A 21719-nucleotide genomic window follows, 5' to 3' on the forward strand; every position below is an offset into this window, starting at 1 on the left:
AAAATATTCTCTTAATAACAGGCTACTACCTATCAAAACTTGTACATATAGAATGATATCTTTAAAGGAATGTTTATTTTAAAATGCCCATCTTTAAGGATTACATGCTAAAGCTTATGATATTACCATTCATCATATCATCCTCACCATTTATTATATCTATTATACATAAAGTCGTGTATTAATAGGTACATGTATTCATAGTGCGTCTCTATGCAGCATAATTGTTCATTCATCCAACACTGTGATAGAGGCTAGGCTTATCTTGCAGGTATTGTACAAGTGGTATGGGTAAATGGGTGTGAAGCTGCAACCTCCAAGCATTCCTATCACACAAAGCAACCAATGACTGGGACATGCACGAGCACAGGCACCAACACACGAGGGAAGCCTGAAAACAGCCGCAGCAGTGTTGTCGCATTTTACCCCCGAGCGAATCAGAGTCCCAGGAGATGGAGATTAGAACCTCTGGCCAACCTCCTTCGGACCCATCACGTTCAGTGCGCCTTCAAGTTGAAGCACTCCGATGGTCCAAGCCCCCCTCTTTCCTGGCGAGGGGGTCGGTAAGTTGGTGCAGAATGTATCTTGGTTTTGTGAGCTACCTCAGTGCTACTAGTACTTGTAGTATGTTTTTGTATTCCCTATGCTGGAGTGGGCATCCCACAGACGAAATACTGGACGTCTACTCGGCACCTTTAGAGCCAGATGGGCATTGAGCGAGGTCGGAAACACGTCTTCAAATTCGGCCAACAGATGCTACTGTTTCTAAAACTGGGCCCAAAGCGGATTTCAGCTTTTTGTCAGTCTCTTGTGAGCATTGGCTCGGCTTGCCACGCCCAAGTCTTTGCTACCGTTGTCGCCATCAAGCAGCTGTCGTACAGTTGATGGAAGATCCAGGTAGACTGGCCGCCGGTTCGTCCCCGAACAAAAGCGTGGCGTGGCGTATGACAAATTAAAACGCAACCCGTCCATTCTCCTTTTCCTCCTGTGTTACAGCCTACATGTACTCGAGCTTCGTCAAAGGAGAGCCAATGGAACGAGCGATGCGACGCGCCTCACTTTGCCCTCTCCCCAAGGCGCAAGTCCCCCAGCCATGGCCGCCTTTCCATCATTGAAACTTTGGTACCTCTCTCTCATTGACTCGACCACATCCATGCCCATCGCATCCGGGCTCGTAAAGCGCTGAATAAAAGGGAAGCTCGTTGGATATAAAGGGAGTCAAGATGGATCAGCGCAAGAGCTCGGTCGGCATCTCGCTGAAGCATCTCTACGATAATTCCAGCCGCTTTCCACCGTCTAGTTTGGCAAAAACTGGCAGTCATGAAGATGCTCTTCGTTCAGGTATCCATTTCCAACCTCAGCAAGTCGCCGATCGCGCTGACTGTCCACAGCGTATCTCGAGTTTTTCTCTGCTTCCACGGGCAATCCTGTCACATCGTTTCCGACTCCTAGTAGTGCTGCGATACAAGCATGGCACATGAGCCTAACGAATGCTCTATCCGAAGAAATCCAAACGCAAATCATTGATAGCCTCGACCCCAATTTTCATATCGGGCAAGAGAAGCGGATACGCGTCCTAGGGTTCGTTACCAAAGTGGCGGAGCTTTTACGAGAGAGCCCGCATGGATCGATACAGTTTATCGCAAAGAAGCTGGCCGATGACACTGTTTCAAATGCGTCTGAGAACTCTCGAGTCCCCTACGCCGCGTGTATTTTCGCGTGTGTCGGGTGGGCAACGTCAATGTACAAGGCAGACCCTCAGCAAGGCAAACCTCTGGCCATTGATACACAAGGTGCGCCTTGCTTCTCAGCGCCAGATCTGCTTCCGTCGTTTGTTACTAGATCCGTAGGAGAGATTCTAGGAAACATGGGAGATGACGTGCTTCCGAGGAGCAGCTCAACATCGACACCTCTTCTAGAGACGAAACCTCCCAGCAAGCTTTATGTTGCGCGCCTGAATTTTGCCACGCTATCTCAGTTAGCCGATGCCAAGATTGTTTGGATTGATACTGTCAGCGGGCACTTAAACTTTGACATGGCCAGCCAGACACTTTTTCTCTTTCGCTTTCCGTCGTTCTGCGAGCTTCATGCTTCGCGGAATTCTGTCATGGCAGGGTGAGCACATTCCAATAGAAGCCATACACTACTAGTACTAACCGACCACAGTATCCTCAATTCCTACTCTTCTGCTCAATTTACCGTTCAGGGCATGATGGGAGAAATCCTCATGTCGTACGCTCTTATATTCAAGCTAAACACGCGAGCTCAACAACTATACAAGAAAGAGAAGGCGAAGCCGAGCAACCAATTGACAGATCCTCTTCTTGATAGCCTTTGCCTTGACAACTCGGAAAATTCGTTGAGAAACCTATTGCTCGGGCTTTTTAGCCCGAAGAAGGAATCATTCGAAGCGGATGCGGAATTTCCCATCTTGTCTCAGCGTTTATTACGAATCCAAAACTACATTGACGGTATTCCGACAAATCGAATATCCTCTTTGTGGAAGGACAGACGTGACATGTCAAGATGGTATACGTTTTGGGCAGTCATTTGGTTTGGCGGTGCCAGTATTTTCTTTTCCATCATCCAAACGGCCCTGGCAGCCGAGTCAGTCAAGCTTGCTCGTGAGCAACTGAAAGCTCAGATAAATCCTCCACAATCTTGAACGTAGCTACCGCTTGCCTTCCTTAAACTTCATCAGCACATGTCATTGTTTGATATCTGAATACTTAATATTCGTTTAGAAACCATAAATAGCAATCTTGTTGATAATGCCTTTAACTACTTGCCATCTCCTTGCACTCGGTCTTTCCTCAAGCTTGTGATTGCAATCAAGCGGACCTCAATACTCGCCCGAGGCTCGCAATTTTCTTTCGCAGCCGGATTCAAAAAAGCCGCATGCGGGGTATGACCTTGTGATTTATCAGCACTGCACAAGATGAGGCCTTTTTGCCACTACATGACTGCCTACCTTGAAACTCTGGAGCTTCTGAGTCCCAGCTCTGGAAAAGGATTATATCATGTTTCGTCATTTGCGAATACCAGTACCACTGATGCCACTCTCGTTGCTTCAGCCACAGTCCTTCTCCTGGGCCAGTATCGTCTATTCGGTCGTACGGCAGCCAGTCCGCAAGCTGGACACTCCTTCGATCGCACATTGCAAGAGGTACATCTTCAACCACCGCGACTAGAGGTCTCCAGCAACTAATTCTTCATTAGGCTACGAGAAAAGACTCTGATTGGTAACGTAGTGTAAGAAGAGGAATATAACCAGTTTGTTACTTACTTGATAATACGACACCGGCTGGATCCATCATGTAGATGGCGAAGTTCTTGCTCGTTCAAGTACGCCTTCAAGGCCTTGAGACCGCCTTCATAAGAAAGGTCTATCGCGTGAATCAGGTTCGTACAAGTATACATGAATTGCAATTAAGCATGAATTTACCGGCATGCGCCTTATAAGCTGGTGGGATCGGATCAGTCCTGGCGAGGGAAATGTCCTCCTCAGAATGGCTACCTTTGTTGTTGTAGCTTGTACGAAGCTGTAGAAAATTAGAATCAGAGTATAAACACCATCGATTGCTCCTGCTTCTTTATTCGTATAATAAAGATTGAAACTGGAGGGATAAGGAATAGAGGGTGAGAGAGAAAGAATCGTACTCTCCAGTCAAAACAAATCGTCTTGTTCGCCTTGAAAAATCCGTGCACAAACGTCCTCGTCTCTTCCAAATACTCTAGAAGCTCTCCCGATACATCACTCGATTTGAACTTCTCCATACTCAGTTTCACGCCCGACGGAACATCAAGGTACGCAAAACCCTGAGAATCGAAACCATCGGCATCGCGCAATCCACTCCCCGAAGCGCGTAGGTCGCGAATAACTACGTTGTTGCCAGCGGTGAAGAAGCAATTCGTTTTTGGTATATCGACGTCGCCGGCTGAGAGGATCATATAGGGCTTTACATGATCATATAAAGTGCTCTCTTTAATATGAGCGATTGGAGCTACAACGTAGTGAAGAGAATCTGTTTCGCAGGAAAGATTTCCTGATAGAAAGAGTTGCGAGTGTTGGTCCTGCATGATTGATGTCAAGGTGAAGAGGGATAAGTGATTGCGAAATGATGCGTTAATCACGAGATCTTTTGTTTTGGGGGTTCAGTCGAGTTTACCCGAGGCTGCGCCCATTTGCTGATCTAAAGTTGAGGTTTCTCACATCACTAAAAAGGATCTCGAATATTGCGAACAAGAAGCTTTGTAATTTTCGCTTCAATACATTCTTATCGAAAATTTACCTTAGCACATGGCCAGATATTAATTAATACCTAAGAATATAAAGATGCGAGGTAAAAGCAAATCTAGAAAAGGAAACGCACAGTTTGTACTTTTTCTCTCTTTAGAAGCAGATTCCCATTGTCTTGTCTTTTCCTATATTTCATCCCCAATCTCTTGTGAAATTCTGAGTTTACCTTACTTCTGCCGCAGGAGCCTTTAGCAATTCCGAATACCTTGCCTCCTTGAGAAGCACAAAACATTAATCATATAAATCTCATACAAATCTCACACGAATACGAGCAAAAAAAACAAACCAATCCGACCCTCTCTCCTGAAGCACAAACTGCTTGCCTCTCACTCCGAGATCCCAAAAGACTTATTCAGAAATACTCGGCACTTACTCCAAAAGTCTTATTCAGAAAAGCCCGACACGTAACCCTCCGCCTGCTGAGGGGAATTGCCTCTTTACAAACAACACCGTCTTCACCACGGTAAGCACGAAGCCCCATCGGCCGCTGCCCGCAGTACATCCATTCCAACTGTGGAAGAACTTTGGCGTATGCCTCGGCCTGCACGAGCATGCGATTTCTATGGGCTCTTTCCCAGGTGCACTGATCAGTGGCGCCTGGACGTCCATAGTCAACATCGTCATATTCCACTGTCTTGTCAAGATCGAGTCCATAGTCTTCGCCAGCATCATGACGTGGCCGTGCATCTGCATCCATGTAATCCGAATCTATAACAAATATCTCATCGTAATATTTTGTTGGAGATAAATGCTTCAGTTCAAGACGGTAATATGTGTCGTGAAGCAAGGCCAGCGTCTTGAGACGACTCAAGCCTTTCAAATGTCGTCGTAGCTTGCCATGATCAAGTAGCCAATTAGATCTAAAGCCAAAACGTAGGCTGAGTTGCTCGAGTGAACCAATTGTGCCAAGAGCCACCAGTGATGGTTCAGGAAATTCATCCTTGTATTCCCTCAGATAAGGGTATTCCTCCGGATAATAAGGCAGCCTCTTGCCGCTCCATGATAACGAGAGACAGCGAAGGTCATTAAACCTGCCAGTTGCTAGAATAGGGATACAAAGGCTGCTTATTTGATCACCTTTGACAATTATCTCGTGTTCCTCGCTCAGATGAAGTTTCTGCACATGATTATGCCGCTTGATAAACTTGGCAATGGGCATGCACCCCTCGCGTGTAAGGGGCAGATCAGGGACTTCCAAGGTCTGCAAATATGCCAAGGGCTTACAAGTCTCGAGACTCTCGAGGATAAGAGAGATATACCGTCTCGGTAGCCGAAGATGCCTCAACGAAGGACCCATAAATGAGGAGAATGACTCTGGTTTGAAATATAAACGCTCCAGACTAAGACGCTGTAGTCTAGGGAACGTGAGCTTTGAATGGTCTAAAGTGACCGCAAGTTGATCTTCTAGGCTTGCCGTATGCCACCAAGTCAGAGACTCAAGCGTAGAGGAGCAGCTTTGGAAGAGCGTATTGAGGAAAACAGAGGTGGGGTGATGCATCGCCATCGTTGGTGGGTAACCCGGGACTGCATCTTCCCAAGAATCATAAGCAGAAGTTATCAAGTTTACGTCGAGGTCAAGAGAACAAAGCTTCCATTGGACAGGGACCAGAGGCGGTGTCATGGGCCAATGCTTGCTAGGCCGTATCTTTTCGAGCTTAACATGCTCGGCAGAACAACGAGAGATGGCTTCAAGAAAGTCGCTGTCCAATTGAACCTTGTCCTTCCAAACGAGCCCAACAAGGTTAGGCATTTTGGAGGCAATCACTGTGAAGATGCGCTTCCGTTGATTGACGTAGTGTTCCTGAGCTGCGCTTAAGTTCTCGACAATCGTCTCCCGTAGTTGAGTAAAAGGGAGGGAGTCATTAAATCTATCGATATACATGGCGTTGGACAGCTTTGGGTGAATAGTAGAAAGGAAATCCTCCAGAGGTGCAAAGGTAAATTTGCGCACGAAAACGCCGATAGGTAACAAATTTGTCTCGTTGTCGTCATCCAAAGATTCAGTTGCCATATGCAGGAGCAGCTCGTGTGACTGAGGGCTGTAGTCGAAATGAATCTCCTTGAACTGGCACGCACGAGCGAGATATAAACAGATGCTGCTAACGAGCGCGAGAGAAGCCAGAGTTTTTTTGTCGTCTTCAAGAAAATCTAGGATTCTATCCAGCAGCTCAGCAGGCAACTGAAAGAGCTTGGGCTGCGGTTGATGCTTGGATGTATATTTCCGCTGGCGCCTTTGCATAGAGGTATCAAACTCAAGCCTCCGCAATTTGGGCCATCCTTCACATTCTTTGTAACGTCCATTTCTGCTGGAGAATCTACATGGGAATTTCGCAAGCGAAGAACGATCGCTCATGATGAAGATCAGCCGCCAAGGTGAAAGCAAAGATGCGAAAAGAAAGGGGTGATGGAGTGATGAGGATTGGAAGAAAAGTGAGTTTCAGCGCAAATCAAGGACGGTCCTGGAAGATATAAATCCACCCGCTCTTTGATCACAGCTTTTATATATTAACAAGCCACGTAGCCTTTGATCAACCACACGTTAGAAACAAGAAGTGAAGCGAAAAAGCGAGTTCAACTCCTCCTTGAACCAGTCATGAACCAACATTGAACATTGCGCAGCAACCAAGCTGAAAGAGTGAAAGACCTTTCGGGGCAAATCTTTGAGATTGGGACACATATTGTCATTTTTTCAGCGGCACTTGGTCCATGTTGGGGTTTGATATGCGTGGATGGGAGTTGAGCAGTTCAATAAGTGAACAGAGCCAGCTCATGAACCTGTGAACAGATCAAGCACAAAAATGTGGAGTCCATAGAACATCTTGAACATCTACTAAGCCAGATAAAATACAAGTACAGATAAATTATAATAGTCATTTAATTATTCTCTTAATTTTAGTGATTTTTAAGTATACTCTATAATAGGCAGCGGCATCGTAACCTCTGTGTTGAAGATGGACGCGACGATCCGCCACTTACACCATTCACCCATCTACCCCATATTCAACGTCAACTTAAAAAGACTACAAATCCACATTCACAGAGAAGCCATTCATTCACCAACGCACCTTCATTCTCAAGTTAAAAATGCCACAATCCTACATCATGCACTCTAGCAGGATTTCCCCCAAATAAACCCATCAACACTCAGGTCAAGGGTAGGCATATACATCACGCCACAGGTAGCACAATCCAATACTCACCCATCTCAAGCAGTTTCAAAGTAATAAGTTGCTCTCTACCCAATACGTGCCAAGCCAATATCTCCCCAAAGCAAAACAAGAGCCAGCACATCCATCCCTACATGCAACGTATCAAGAGGAACCTAGCGCTTGACTGACAGCTAGCAGTTAAACCATCACGGTCATACTTGTAATTAGACCATCTCACGAGATAGGACGATCAGTCATGTCTAATTCAGATGGCATATTTACAGAAACATTCGCTCACATTGCAGTAGTCACGCACTGACACAGGCCAAAGCGTCTACACAAATACACTCCGTTCTCTGCATATACGTATACAGCACAACCCTGTCCGCTGTTTCAGACACGCACGTCTAAGCCTCTAAGGTTTGCCACCCACGAGCTATATTTCCGAGGCTCAACCCCCTGCGGAGCATCAGTGAAGGAGTCATGGCGTTTCAGCTCTGCGTCAATGGTGCTTACCTACACGTATGCACATACACCCACGCTATTCAACTTCAACGTACTCGAGAGTAAAGATTGTCACTTCAATAGTTGATTGGACCGTGTACAAAGCATGTATACTTACCACGACTTCAAAATGGGTGCATCCGTGCGTAGGTCTCAATACAACCACACCTATATGCCGACACATTTCGTGACGCCTCTGATCATGACCATATCCATGACGCAAGGAGAGTTGCATAAAGTCTCAAGTATCCAGATACTGAGACAGCATTACCGCCTCGGAGTGCGGCAAAAATGACACTCCCGAGCCAGAAATAAAGTTCCCGGGCGAGATTGACAGTCTTACCTTGTACCTGCTTCGTCTCGGATCTCAAGACAAGCATCGCCTGACGGTAGCTCTGGCAGCGGTTGCTCACATGCATCCCGCGAGATAATCCAAAGAGAGACAAGATCCGCAGTGAAAGTCATCCGCGGCCGCGGCTATCCCGTCCTTTGAAAAGAATACCTTTGTATTTCGTCCAGGTACAGTAGGAGCTGCAGCCGTCCTCAGCTGTGGCTTGTTTGCCACCTGCAAGGTGCCAAAACAAACCGACGTCCCGTCCATCGAATTCCAGGAGAGCTGAGAGCAACCCAATTTCTCAGCGCGCGCCATTGTGTGCAAGGGCGGGAAACCATGACAAAGACACTGCAAGCCATCGATATCCCGCGCCGAGTGATGATCCATCAGGGTTAAGACGCTATATCGAATCGCACAAACACGGGTTCCAGTACGCGCAGGGAGACATTGCTCCCCGGTAAAGCCAAATAGTCCAGCTCGTAATTGTCCTTTGCCTTTGTCTCAGGACAGGCGGCTAAAGGGCGAGTCTGCTGGGCCTTCGTATTCCCAGATGCCGCCCTGCATGTCCAAAGCCAGTCTATAAGTGCCTCGAACTTTGTGGAAAGCCAGCCCGCAGACTCTGCAGCCCACTACGCACGGACGGTGGTGAAGAGCATGAAATCCAGTCGTACTCGTGCAGCAGTAGGTGTGCTGGTATCCGTCACCGTTAAGCCAATGGTTGCAGCTCACAGACGTTTGTTGAATGGAAGTCGGTTCATCTCCTAGGCGCTTCAAGATGGGAAGAGTTGGAGTATAGACTCAGCCGCAGTATAGACTGTCGATCCTATTTCCACGACAGACACGGCAGAAAAGTCTCAAACAATCTCTTTCCTCGCGGAAACCCACACTATAAAGCGTAGTGTAAGTAATATCCGGGCTTTGTGCAAGCCAGAAATTGAGAATTGAGGCACAGCACAATTAGTGCGCTCCACAAGAAGCTTCTTCCTCACGCAGCACTGGGGCCGTGCCGTCCGGTCCCACAAGACAGCCCAGGATATCGCAGCTTCCAAAGGCGGCCTGCATCAAGTAGAGCACGTTCAATCTCCGAGCGCGTAGTGGCAGTCGTAGTGGTTGCCGGCAGTGCATCTCGATGGGCAATAACCTTTCGGCTCAACAGCGCTGTAATTTGGGATAATAATAGCATCCAATGCGAGGGAAGCAAGCACCTTGATCAAGAGCCCAAGACGGTTGTTCCAAATGCTGCAAGGACGGCTGGTTGGCAATGGCAACGTTCCCGAAGACAAGCTCCGGCCACATGTAGGCACCGCATACCGTAGCACTTTTGCGTCTCGTAAGATTGGCAGACTACTGCAGCTACTGCTGTAGAACCTTGTATTAGTGAGATCGGGAAGACCAACAGTCTGTAGCACCGGGGAATGATACCTCACGGCGTAGACTCGGTCGCACGCCGTAGCAAAGAAGAATCCCTCCAAGCTGCCCCACGGATGCATGCCTCCATCGTCTCTGCATCTCAATTGAACAAACACTTGGCTTGGCTTACTCGGAGCGAGACCGACTCCGGATTACAGCGCGATGGTGGTCTGACTTTTGTTAATGCTGGTTTTATTACGGAGCACTGTCGCATCACTTCATCATGTATAGCAGATTATAGAGGGGCCCTTGGGCACTGCGACGTCTCTGCCATGTTTCCTCTGAAGCATGCCCATGGGCTGTTCTTTTGATCTGGGGCACTGGCCAACTCGATGCCAGAGCAAGGGGTTCAAGCAAGTCACAACTGCCCACCAGCCTGTACCATGGCATGGCCTCATGGCAGGCTGGTCGCTTTTCGTCCGCAGCATTCTCGCCCACGGAAGTCCTCCGTAGATCTGACTAGCACTGACTGGACGGGGCCCGCCAAATTCATCTCGGTCCATTCTGGGTCTGTATGCACGCGGCAGGAGAGCATAATTTGGATCAGATTACGATCAATGTCCGACTATGCTTTTCGAGATGACTTTCAAAACGGCATAGAAATTGGTGGCGTTTTTTTGGTTGGTTGTCGCCCCTATTACCGGCAGCCAGAAGACAAAAAGACCCTTTGCAACAGGACCAATACAATCACATGGCTGACGGATTTGCGTGCACGCCATTGACCTCGGCTCGGCGCGCCCAGGGAAGAGAGAAGCTGGTCCCAATAGGCTTAGATGAGGGCAAGGCATGACGACCAAGGAACAGAACAAGCAGGCAGGCAAAAACCTTGGTTGGCCAGCAGCTGCAGCCAAGCGCGTCTTCGGCACACATATTGGCATATTAGTCGTCGTACAGAGACGCTTTTCTGCTCTTGTGGCAAGGCTAGAGCAGACTAGCCGATGGACCGTGGACCATATGGAGATCCCATCGGATCAGGCGCCTGGGATAAGCAATTGGCGTCAGGGGGGGTTGCTGCGGGGGAAATTGCGTTGTCGAGAAGCGATGGCCGGCGATTCCAGGCAGGCCGCTGAAGCGCCCATTCCCCGGACTTTTGTGACCGATTCGCTCGGTTGTCAAGCTTCCAAGGATGGCGATGCCTGTCCAGTCCTGGCCGTGGACAAGGGGCAAGAAGAACTTTTCGCAAGCACGGACAGAGCACCTTGTGTCGACGGCGTGGAAGAGGAATGGCTGGTCGGCGACGCTGCTAGCCCTTGAGAATTTCACGCCACTCTTCCCGGTCGACGCTCTGGGTAAAGAGCAGCAGGGCTAGCCAAGCACCGGCGATGCTCAGCTCAGGTGCCGCTCTTGTTCCTGCGTTGGGAGTTTTTGCCATGGACGAATCCTTTTCATGAATCCAATTCCGTCGCGTCTGAGTCAAGAATCCTGTCTGGTGGAGCACAATGTCATTCCAAGCTTTGGAGCTACCAATTGCTCGCCTCCGTTGCCCTGTGGCTTCTCGAACGCACGAGGAAGCTTTCGAGGCCTGTAGTTTTGTTGGCTGGGCTTGGACCTGAAGTCTTTTTGTGGTGTGTCCCGTCGGACGTCTGACAGTCGCCATCAAGGAAAAAGGCCGTAGTACCTGGCAATGCTAGCAGAGGTTGTACACACAGACATTGTACAGTAATCCTCGATTTCCCCGCAGGTTCACAGTACCCAGTAGTACAAGCACACGCCATTCGACAAAACAGGCTGAAGAAGCTGGGGCATCGAGGGTGTCTGCCTGCAGAATCGAGCAAGGCGCGTAACTAGCACCGTGCTCAATAAGGCGTAGCCTGCTGCTCTGAACTCAAGTTGGCAAAATCCAGAAAAGGCACACATGACGGCGCGCATGGGCAAACAGAGGGAAAAAAGCGCTCCATGACATGATGCTGACGAAAGGTGATGGGATTTGGGATCGGCTCAAGAGTTGAGATCCGCATTCTGCGCATAAGGTAGGTACCTGCCCTGGACGCTGGCGGTGGGGAACAGCAGCTACAGCTATGCCCAGGCAGGTTATGGCGGCCGAGACAGGGCCAGGAGCGCTGTAGCGCTTTTGCCACGGACGGTCGGGCGCTGAAGACGACGTTGGAGCTGCTGGAATTTGAGCACCGAAGCCGTGCTGAACAGGTTGTAGGCTGTCCAATGCTTGCCCCCAGCCAGCAAATCGGCCGAGCCAAACCCGACGTACTCAGATCAATGTCTGGTGTGTCTACACGCACAAGTACTCGTACGCTGCACCGACGTTATATTCTTGCAAATAGTATACGGGTTTGCACGCTTTGAAACACAGACGCCGTGGGAATATCACACTGGCAAGATGATGTCCGTTTAGTTGGTTCGCCAACATCGCTGATGCTGGCCAGAGTCACAGCGTTGCGGCCCCAGCCACAGCCACAGCAGGTCTCAATGCAAGGTTACGTCTGGTGCGCTTTTTTGCAACCCATCCATCATATCCCACACCACCTACGAGGGCAGAATAGCGGCCGCACCACGAAGAATAGCCCCAGGCAACGCTGGCCAACCACGATTGCCATCCAAAACCCCAGATCTGCGCGCAGAAGAGCAGAAGATACTTGTACAAGAGAAAAAAAGGGGAGGTGGCTGGGCCAATAGTGTACCGCGGTGCATAGTGCTGCTTGCGGTTTGCGGTCTCTGCTTGCATCCGCGAGGCAATAGACACTGGATCTGGTGAACCAAATCGACAACCAGACTTTTTGCCTCTGCAATTTCCGGCGGCGAGGCCAATGGGACGGACCAGTGGCCTGTCGGGCCATGGTGCGGCATCTCCGCGCTCGTTTAGCTGGTCAAAGACAGGGGGCCATCGAGTCAAGTCGGATGTCCAGCTCGAGCATCCAAACAACGACTGTATACTGTATGAGATGACTTCACATGTCGGTTGCTGTAAACCATCGAGGTCAGCAGGATGTGCATGTACCAATGTAGGCAGTACTCGACACAGGCCGGGTTGACGGCAGCGCCCAGCCGTACCTGCAACCAAGCCAAACTCCCGAGGCTGCGCAAAGAGGCAGAACCAACCATCACCATCACCATCACCATCGCCCAAATGCTCGTCGATCGCTGCTTTGCCCGGCTCGGCCGTGTGTAGCACATCTGGTTAGATCGGCGCCCATCCCTGTTTCCGGCCATGGGTCGCTCCAACGGGCTGCTCCACCGCCGCTGGAGCCACGCTTGCAACAGCGTCTGCCTGGCGGCGAGGTAGCAGAGACGGTGGCGCACCGCAAGAGATGCTGCGAGGATCAAGTACCGTCTACTCGGCGCAGCTAGGCTCTTCTCCCCTGGCGATGGCCCGTCGGTATACTGTAGTCTACTGTAGTCCACTGGAGTCCACTGGAGCTGGCGAGCCTCTGTGGCTTTTCTTGCCGCTGCTTGGGGAAGGCTACTAGCAATATTGGAAATGGTGTAGCTGCGCTGTATTTGCCTCTCGTACCTGTATGGGCATGTGTCTGGCGCCAGAGCTACTTGCGACTCTCGTATCCGTGACTCTGCTCTGCTCGGCCATGACGAGTTCTGGCTGTCGGGCCTCTTCGCTCTGCCGTACCCAACACCTCTGCGTCGAGTACAGAAACCCAAACTCCATTCGACTCCATCGCACCTCGTCTCTAGTGCTATTCAGCAACCCTGCTGTCTCTCTCTATTCGCCCTCTCGGCCCAATTTTTCCCTCTCATTTGCAACCCCCGGCCCGACGATCGAAATGGGGGGGTGTGCGCGGCCCCAGCTGAGACCTTGGCTAGCAGCGTCGCACAGGAAGCTATTCCGTCGGGGCCAAGTGACTTTTGCTTGCAGTGCAGTCCTTGTAAGCCAGGAGCAGGGAAGGGAACTTGGAAGGCGTGGTGATGATTGATGCATGGATGGATGGATGGATGGATCAACGGGGCATCGGGGAGCGGCCAAGCTGCTGCCACTCCAGAAATTACCACGGCTGCTGGTTGCTAGTGTATAGGACAGGACAGGCACGCCAACAGCTCCCGCGTCAGTGATAGGTACATAAAGGGCTTCAATCCACCTCGTCTGCCCTTTTTCCCTTTTCCTCTTTTTCCCTTCTCCATCCACTCGCTCGCTTTCACAGTCCAGCCACATTCGTTGTTGCTCAACAAAAACCAAAAAAATACCAAAACATTAGCCCTTAATTCATTCCCCGGAATCCAAATCTTAATACCGTCAACATGAAGGCCGCCACCGTTCTCGCTGTTGCTTTCGCCGCTCTGGCCCAGGCCCAGACCCGCGCTGATATCCCCAGCTGCGCTCTGCCCTGCCTCGACGATGCCGTCAAGGCCAACACCAAGTGCTCTACCACCGACTACGCCTGTATCTGCAAGGACTTCAGCGCTGTCCAGACCGCTGCCACCTCCTGCGTCATCTCCAAGTGCGGTGCTGATGTCGCCCTGAGTATGTTTCTCTGCCATGAACTGTCTTGGAGTTTGGTGTGATCTAACAATGACTACAGACAAGGTCCTCCCCGCCACCCAGGCTCTCTGTGCCAACCCTGGCTCCGGCTCCTCTGCCGCTGGCTCTTCTTCTGCCGCTGCCACCAGCGCTGCCCAGACCTCTGCTGCCCAGACCTCCGCTCCCGCCAGCTCTGCTCCTGCCAGCTCTGCTCCCGCCAGCTCTGCTCCCGTCAGCTCTGCCCCTGCCAGCTCTGCTGCTGCTTCTTCTGTCCCCGCCGGCACTGGTGTTTCCACCACTGTCATCACCAGCGTCACTCCCGTTGGCACCGGTGTTCCCCCCGCCGGCAACCGAACCACCACCGGCCCTACTGGTGCTCCCACCAACGCCGGTTCTGCTCTCCTGCCCGGCCTTGCCATGCTCGCCCTCGGTGCCCTTGCCCTGTAAGGGATTTGAAAACTCAAAGATACCCAAAGGCGAGATGTCACGAATGGAGACGAGGTACGGGATGGGAGGAATCAGGATGGAATGGAATTGGAACAGTTAGTGCGCTGGAAAGGCTTTATGGTGTTATGAACTACGAGCTGGACCCTATACGACATATGTTGTTGGATTTGGATCATCCGCCCCCTCGCGGGCGTGTAATACACAAAATATAACCAGTTTACTGGCTTTAATGCTAATGTCTGCGGACGATTTTTATTTTTCAATGCTTGGTTCTTTTTGAATGTGACTATATTCCAATCGTGATTTCATAGTACCATTTGATTGCGTTTCCTGAGCCGTAGCAACTCCCATATGCCAAAGGTAGCCATGTGTCTGCCATAGCTGTTACACAGGCTAAACCGCGGCCTATAGCCAAGACTCTTGGTGCCGCCGTCTGCTAGTCGCATCCATGGTGCCAAAGCCCAGGCAGCCTGTAGGTAATAGTAGTACATAAAAGTAGCAGTCAGAGCCTGGAACACTCAGAATCATACAATAAGGGTGGTTGGAAGACCCGCCATATCCGAGCTTCCGTTTGCGACAGCGAGCCGTGACTAAGAGAAAAGGGGCCCTGGTCTGGAAATCTCAGTGTACCTAAGCAGTTGACGCTGGGAATTCATGCTACAGAATAGAGACTTGTACTTTGTATATAGAGGAGCTTGCTGGGCGGATATCCGGTGGCTCCGCTGGTTGGGACGGCTGGGATTGGGTGTCAATTTCTATGGCGCGGTTGAGGGTTTGCATTTATTCTCTTTTGGTTTGTTTCTACGTATGTATGCTTAATGTTTGACTTTTTTTTTTGATGAGGTGGACTTCTTTTTGACTGTGTTTCTTTTCATGTCAGACGATGGGAGCAGGTTGTTTTTTTTCCCCAGTGGAGTAGACAAGGAGGAGTGAAGACAGGGTGGAGAACTGGACTGGGAGCTACTACAAGTACAAAATAGGTGAAGCGAGGACTGGGCTAGAAGCGGGAAGAAAAATGGGAAGCTGGATGGAGCTGTTGGAGCTCTTTCTCCCAATGCAACGGTTGCTTTGCGAGTGCTGTGATGCAGAAGATTGAGTGGTGTGAGTTGCAGCCACGTAATGGACCAACCACTAGACACCTCGGAAGAAAAGATGACAGGTAGTACTTGTTTCTACTTGTAGCCCTGTTACGTGTATTGAAGCAGAAGAAAAAAAAAAGTTGGAATTAGGCTTGTTTTGCGTTTTTCTGGGCGTGGCACCACTTGGCTGCGGTTTGCTGCGGTGTTTGTTAGAGCTATGCTTAATGCGGGAGGACGGGACGGGGGGGATGGTAACTCTGTTTTTGGTGGCTAGTCCTAATGAGAGAAAGAGGAGGAAATGAGAGGTAGTTGTGGAAAGAGAGAGAAGAGGATTGGTGCTGCTGTTGCTGTTCTGTCATGGCCGTTGTAGAATAAAGGTGGTTGGCACAAGCAAAAGGACGAGGAGGTTGGTGGTGGTCATTGTGCAGGGCGCTAAGGCGGGATTTTGAGGTACGAGATGCAACGCGGTGCGGAGCGTCGCGTCTAAGAGTTTTGGTGTGCGTGTGGATGTGTGAAGCTTTCTGTGCATGTTGCTGGATGGATGTAGTCATGGCCATTGAGGCGAGCGAGAGTGAATGGGTGACTGCTGGGGCATGCAGATTGACGGCCTGACGACTTTTTTCTCAGCATGTCATGCCCCAATACGGATATATGAAGATGCTGGTGCCAACTGGATACCTTGACTGAGAGGCAGCAGCCGTATTACATGCATCGCAGCCCCAATTCACGTCAGCCCAAATCAACACACCACCGCAAAAGAGACTCCAGCGTCGCATGCTCGTGCAAATCCGGGGCAACATGGTTACACAAGATTCAATAGCAGCAGGATGAACAAACGAGAAAAAGAAAACGAGGAGACAGGCTCTATACACACACATTGCATACGTACTCTGCACTCACACCACATCCCCTCTAGCGGCGTCTCTGCAAGCCAAGTTTTTTTTTGCTCTTTTCGCTCTGTGGCTTGAGCGAGAGGGCGAGTTTAGCCACATTGGTCTTTTGGGAGGGTGGCATTCCTTCGTATTGGCGGAGGAACTAATGAGTTTTCTCTTTTTTTTCTTTTCTTAAAATAGGATTTTGAGGAGAAAAGAACAGACGCAGTCAGTGTGGCCGACCAAGTTGTCAACGCCTTTCGAACTGAAGAAAACCATCGACAGCCAATTCACCACAATTGCGGCCCAATCTTCAACTTCAAACCTGTATCAATAGCGCAAAATCCTCTCTTCTCTTCTCACCGCTCCCCCCTCCGCTGTAAATCGTGCACAAAAGAGACTGGAAGAGCTAGAAGGCTATACGAGGTACAAAGACGGTACAGTCGTTGCCTTTTAGTGCCCTCTGGCTTTTGGTGTGGAGGGGTGGAGATTTGGGGAGTTATGACGCCTCTTTATGGGGTCGCCGGTACGTACCTGCAAGTAGCTTCTTGAGCTTCTTTTTCTCTTAGCGCAGGATTTTGGACTTGCATAAGGTGTTTTTGAGTCTAAGTGCAGTGGCTGGTGCATTGATGTGAGGAAGAGTGTGTGTGGCAGTGACAGTGAGGGTGACAGTCGGTGACAGCAGAGTAAAAAGATGATGACAGGAAAAGTATAGGGAACAATCTTTTGCCCTCTGTTCTGAGAGTCAGCATCGTCTTGGTGCAATATACCACGTTTTCTGTATGCTCCGAGTGTTGTGACCAGAATATCATGGCGTTTATTCCACAGACAAAAACTAAAGACGGAACCTGAATCATACACCTGTGAAACATTTTTTTTTTTTTCAAAGAGCAGAACAACCAGAATAAACATAAAAATTAGAAAGAAAAAAACCCAATCCTACAAACCGACTGCCCATTCCGGTCCCCCGGGAAAGATGACGTTTGGGGCGCAACCCCTCACACAGCCAATCACGGCCGAGAAAACGCGCTTATACACAGAACGACACCACGAAGATGCAAAGTTGCTGAAATAGCATAAACTTTGGCAAACTTCTTTTCCTCGCCCCGGTAAAGTGAGCATTTTCAATAATCCCTACTTCGCTTCGGGCCATTTCACGTCAAAAAAAACGTCAAAACGTCACTGTCAAAAGTGTCAAGCTGTCAAACACCTAGACAATCATGTCATGATCGACAAGCGCTTGCCTGCAGGGTCCGCCTGAACTACAACTTACGAACCCAGGCAACTGCCGTGATGGATAATTCCAGTTTTCCCCATAATATTCTGCCCCGGAGTGTGTACTCGTTGTGTGAAAGTCGATCTCTATGCATGCTGAGATATTTTTCTCCGTACGAGCCGTGCCAGATGGGAAACTCGACGATGAATATCCAGAAACGTGTTTTGCCAAGATGTCAGATCCAAAGAACTGGGAATTCACAAAGACATTCGTGACGTCAGAGGCTATTACTATCCCTTATTCTCAGTAATGAACCTTTGCATGCTCACGCACCTCCCTTGGCTATTGTGTTCTCGACCAAGGCTGCTTCTGGACTGGTCTGGAACTCTGATACATACCCTCTAGAAAAGAACTTTGAATAGTTTCAAAATAAATGGCTACAACACGCTATTGAGCTCTAGAACTCTTCCATCCCCCTTTCGGCTCTCGCGGGAAATCTCAAGCCATGAAAAGCTTGACAATGACTTGATGCCTTGAATCATCTTCCTTCATCAAGCCTCAATCTCAGCACTCGGCACCACCACCCTCTTCACCTCCCTCTCCCTCACCCTCGTCCTCTGCTCAAACCCATACGCCAATCCCAGCAGATCATCCTCGGCCCACCTCCTCCCCAGAAAGCTCATCCCGTACGGAACCCCCGGACCCGTCTCCACCAGCCCGTTTTCCTCGTGCACCGGCTCCGTCTCCTTTAGATGACCCATCGGCACCGTGATGCCCGGGCAGCCCACCACGGCGGCCCACATCGGCGCCATGATGGACGGCATGGCCACGGCGACGAGATTGTGCTGGTCCAGCAGGGCTGGTAGACCGCCCGGCCCGCCGAGTTGCTGCAGACGGTCGTATTTCTCTTTGAACTCTGGAGAGGTGTTGTCCCACTTTTGCTTGTCGAGGATGTTGTCCCAGATGCCCGTGTCACGCTCGGGGAATGATTCCAGGGGATGCTTTTGCGTTTGCTCGCGCAGGTCCTCGAGGGTGTGGATGTTGCTTGGGTTCGTGACGAGCCGAGAGAGGTACGATGCCAGGTTGACACGGAAATCGGCTCCCATGACGGGCATCTCGAGATCCCGGATATCCTTTGTAGCCGAGGCGTAATCGGCCTCGACGAGGACCGCGCCAGCAGCCTCGAGAATGGGAAGAGTTTGCTTGAAGCCTTCTACTTCGGAAGCGTAGCGCGGATTCTTCTCCAGGCCCTCCTGAATGGCCTTCCAGGGGACACCTATACGAGCCCCCTTGAGAGTATCCCTACACGCAGCGACGTAGTCCGGAATGCGTGGGATCCCAGCCGTGTACTTGTCACAATCATCCTTTCCGGCAATGACCTGCAGCAGATACGCCGCGTCCCTGACGGTCCTCGCCATCGGCCCAACCGTATCCTGATGCTCCGAAACAGGAATGACCAAATCTCTCGACGTCAATCCCACCGTCGGCTTCACTCCCACAACACTGCTACGCTGAGCCGGACAAATGATGGATCCATCCGTCTCCGTTCCCAACGCCGCCCACGCAAGGCCCAAGTCGGCCGCCACGGCGCTGCCGCTGGAACTGCCCGAGGCGTCCTGGTCGGGATGGTAGGCGGCGTGCGTCTGGCCCCCGTTGGCGGACCAGCCGTTGATGTTGAAGCCGCGGGCGCGGAAGTTTGCCCACTGCGACATGTTTGCCTTGCCGAGGACGATTGCGCCGGCGTGGCGGAGTTTCTGGACAACAAAGGCGTCGCGAGGGACCGTGGCGCCAATGAGGAGGTGTGAACCGGCTGTATAAAAGCAACAAGTTTGTGAGAAATGAAGCCATTGTATAAATGAAGTAAAGGGAAAACAAACCAGTCGTGCCCATCTTGTCTTTGGTGGCAATGTTGTTCTTCACCAAGACGGGGATTCCATGAAGAGGACTATGTTGATGATACTTATGAGCATGTAGTGTTCAGATGCATGATTCTTTGGTGTTTGACTTACCCTCGGACTGAGCCTGATGCTCTCTCATCGTCGAGCGCTTTTGCAACGGCGAGTGCATCGGGATTGGTTTCGACAACGGCGTGGACCGTCTCATTGACTTGGTCGATGCGTGTGAGATAGGCCTGTACGCATGTCAGTAAAACGCTCTGCGTATTGGAATAAATGTAAAACACCGACCTTGGTCAGCTGGACGCTGGTAAAGTGATTCTTCTCCAGGCCCTCAAGCAGCTGGTCCAGCGTGGCGTTGAGCAGACCTGGCCTACAGGATCAAGGTTAGACAGCGCCATCATCTTCGTCTCTTGCAACAACATACAGATGGCCTCGCACTGCCTGCAAGTCTCCCATTTTAATCAAACTCAATCTCTACTTGTCACGATATCGCCTCTCTCCTTTTCTCCCTCGAGATATTCAAGGTGGGCTGCCCTCTCCGAACTGCGGGGCAGATCCCCGACAAAAGTGCCTGCGAAAAAGAAACGAAGCCCGGCTGCTGACACGTTCTCGCCGCAATGAAATCGCTTGGCTCGCCTTTGCACGCCCGCTTGTAGTAGCGCGAGTCTAGCAATTTTTGTTTTGAGGCGATGGAGAGGAGCTGTTCTATACTGCCTGGTTGTTCGGCGAGTGAGTAACAGCCATCGGTGAGTGAGTAAGAGGGACTTGTACTAAACACCACGTAGTGCGGCAGGCAAAAGTCTAGAATATCACAGCTGCCGTCTATATCATCCATCTAGTTAAGAAAAAAGAACAAAAAAAAATTCACTGCCCTCCCTCAATCTCCCTCACCCACTCATGAACCTTTTTCGCAACCAGCCAACTCGTATCTACCAGCATCATCGTCAGTATCATAAACATACAAAAGCAAAAAGGCAATAAGCAAAACTCACGCTCCCTCACGCAAAACGCATGCGGAATATCCCCCTCATCAACCAAAATCCTCGTATGCCCCTCCTCCCTCCTCCTCCGCTCGATAAACGCATCCCGCAGATGATTTGCAACCCAATGATCATTCCTCCCATAGAAGAGAAAAAACTTAGGCATCTTTGCTTCTCCCTCTCCCGAGCGTCCGTCATCCTCAGTCGCCTCCCACAACTCCTCCTCCCACCTCTCCTCGCAAATCGTCCTCATCTCCGACCCTCCCAGATAAATCGCCTGCCAGACTCCATCCCGACTCTTCAGCCACCGCGCCGTCACCTCGGCCGTCTGCGCCGTAAAGCCCATCACATGCGTCACGATCCACAAGACGCACACATATGGAATACACCCGAGAATCAGCTTTGCTATGCGATGCGCATTCTTCTCCATGCCGGGCATCTTCGTCAAGAGCGCGACTCTCCTCCCGCTGGGTGAGCTCGCAATGTGCGTCAGCGTCGGGAAGAGCAAAAACCCATGCCGCAGGTTCAAATGCGGCGCTCGCTCCGCGCCGTCCTTCATGTGCCGATGCATAATCTCAACCGAAATGTACGCACCAACCGAATGGCCCATCAACACCACAAAGTCATACGGCCGCGATCCCTTCCCCCGCTCGCCCTCGGCCCCAGCATCGTCCGGAATGACGCTCCTCGCCGCAACGTCCTCGTAGATGCCCTCAATCTGGCCATCCAGATCCCACGGCCCGTTGGTCTCGCCAAACGGCTCATGATCATCATCGCTAAAGCCCAGCAGGTTCCGCCCATAGATGTCGTACGCCGTCCCGCCCTCGCCCTCGTCTGCCGCATCCAGCATGCCGCGGAGACAGTCGAGAAAGGCCACGTAAAAGTTGACGAGGCCTGGGTTGCCGCAGATGAAGTAGATGAGGGCGTGTTTCTGGTACGGCTGGGCACCGCGCTGCCGCGGCTTGGCGAGCAGCGAAATCACGGGAGACATGATTGAGCGGGTTCTGAGATGTGCTTATGATGGTTTCATTAGTTTTGGCGCTGTATCTTTGTAAACATGCCCAATTGGAGTGTTGTTGACGATGGTGATGATGCATGTCGATACCG

At 50.7% G+C, this 21719-nt stretch overlaps 9 protein-coding genes across 9 annotated transcripts; 2 read left to right on the forward strand and 7 right to left on the reverse strand.

The window, feature by feature from the left end:
* Positions 1–1223: 1223 nt before the first annotated feature.
* Positions 1224–2665, forward strand: TrAtP1_010768 (uncharacterized protein; the record flags this gene model as incomplete). The annotated part of the gene is made up of 3 exons (XM_014092219.2): positions 1224–1341; positions 1392–2115; positions 2167–2665. The coding sequence occupies 3 exons, from the start codon at positions 1224–1226 to the stop codon at positions 2663–2665; spliced, it is 1341 nt and encodes a 446-aa protein (XP_013947694.1).
* On the reverse strand, positions 2413–4097 carry TrAtP1_010769 (uncharacterized protein). The gene is made up of 6 exons (XM_066114836.1): positions 3661–4097; positions 3446–3542; positions 3287–3386; positions 2972–3204; positions 2683–2912; positions 2413–2596 (listed from the first exon to the last, which is right to left on the reverse strand). Exons 1-5 carry the CDS (start codon positions 4078–4080, stop codon positions 2782–2784), a joined length of 981 nt encoding a protein of 326 aa, XP_065970933.1. The 5' UTR covers positions 4081–4097; the 3' UTR covers positions 2413–2596; positions 2683–2781.
* Positions 4098–4652: 555 nt separating this feature from the next.
* TrAtP1_010770 (uncharacterized protein) lies at positions 4653–6653 on the reverse strand (the record flags this gene model as incomplete). Its single annotated transcript, XM_066114837.1, has 1 exon — positions 4653–6653. The coding sequence occupies one exon, from the start codon at positions 6651–6653 to the stop codon at positions 4653–4655; it is 2001 nt and encodes a 666-aa protein (XP_065970934.1).
* Positions 6654–7227: 574 nt separating this feature from the next.
* TrAtP1_010771 (uncharacterized protein) lies at positions 7228–9568 on the reverse strand. The gene has a single exon (XM_066114838.1). The coding sequence runs from the start codon at positions 8672–8674 to the stop codon at positions 8363–8365; it is 312 nt and encodes a 103-aa protein (XP_065970935.1). The 5' UTR covers positions 8675–9568; the 3' UTR covers positions 7228–8362.
* Positions 9569–10940: 1372 nt separating this feature from the next.
* TrAtP1_010772 (uncharacterized protein) lies at positions 10941–11294 on the reverse strand (the record flags this gene model as incomplete). Its single annotated transcript, XM_066114839.1, has 1 exon — positions 10941–11294. One exon carries the CDS (start codon positions 11292–11294, stop codon positions 10941–10943), a length of 354 nt encoding a protein of 117 aa, XP_065970936.1.
* A 2486-nt stretch (positions 11295–13780) lies between these two features.
* TrAtP1_010773 (uncharacterized protein) lies at positions 13781–14828 on the forward strand. Its single transcript, XM_066114840.1, has 2 exons — positions 13781–14123; positions 14182–14828. Exons 1-2 carry the CDS (start codon positions 13901–13903, stop codon positions 14565–14567), a joined length of 609 nt encoding a protein of 202 aa, XP_065970937.1. The 5' UTR covers positions 13781–13900; the 3' UTR covers positions 14568–14828.
* Positions 14829–15867: 1039 nt separating this feature from the next.
* Positions 15868–16203, reverse strand: TrAtP1_010774 (uncharacterized protein; the record flags this gene model as incomplete). Its single annotated transcript, XM_066114841.1, has 1 exon — positions 15868–16203. One exon carries the CDS (start codon positions 16201–16203, stop codon positions 15868–15870), a length of 336 nt encoding a protein of 111 aa, XP_065970938.1.
* Positions 16204–17891: 1688 nt separating this feature from the next.
* TrAtP1_010775 (uncharacterized protein) lies at positions 17892–20088 on the reverse strand (the record flags this gene model as incomplete). Its single annotated transcript, XM_014092223.2, has 5 exons — positions 17892–19544; positions 19612–19679; positions 19744–19865; positions 19921–20002; positions 20057–20088. The coding sequence occupies 5 exons, from the start codon at positions 20086–20088 to the stop codon at positions 18286–18288; spliced, it is 1563 nt and encodes a 520-aa protein (XP_013947698.1). The 3' UTR covers positions 17892–18285.
* A 408-nt stretch (positions 20089–20496) lies between these two features.
* On the reverse strand, positions 20497–21603 carry TrAtP1_010776 (uncharacterized protein; the record flags this gene model as incomplete). Its single annotated transcript, XM_066114842.1, has 1 exon — positions 20497–21603. The coding sequence occupies one exon, from the start codon at positions 21601–21603 to the stop codon at positions 20497–20499; it is 1107 nt and encodes a 368-aa protein (XP_065970939.1).
* Positions 21604–21719: the final 116 nt, after the last annotated feature.

The sequence above is a fragment of the Trichoderma atroviride genome, chromosome 6 (assembly GCF_020647795.1).
Source record: "Trichoderma atroviride chromosome 6, complete sequence".
In the NCBI taxonomy this organism is placed as follows: Eukaryota; Fungi; Ascomycota; class Sordariomycetes; order Hypocreales; family Hypocreaceae; genus Trichoderma; species Trichoderma atroviride.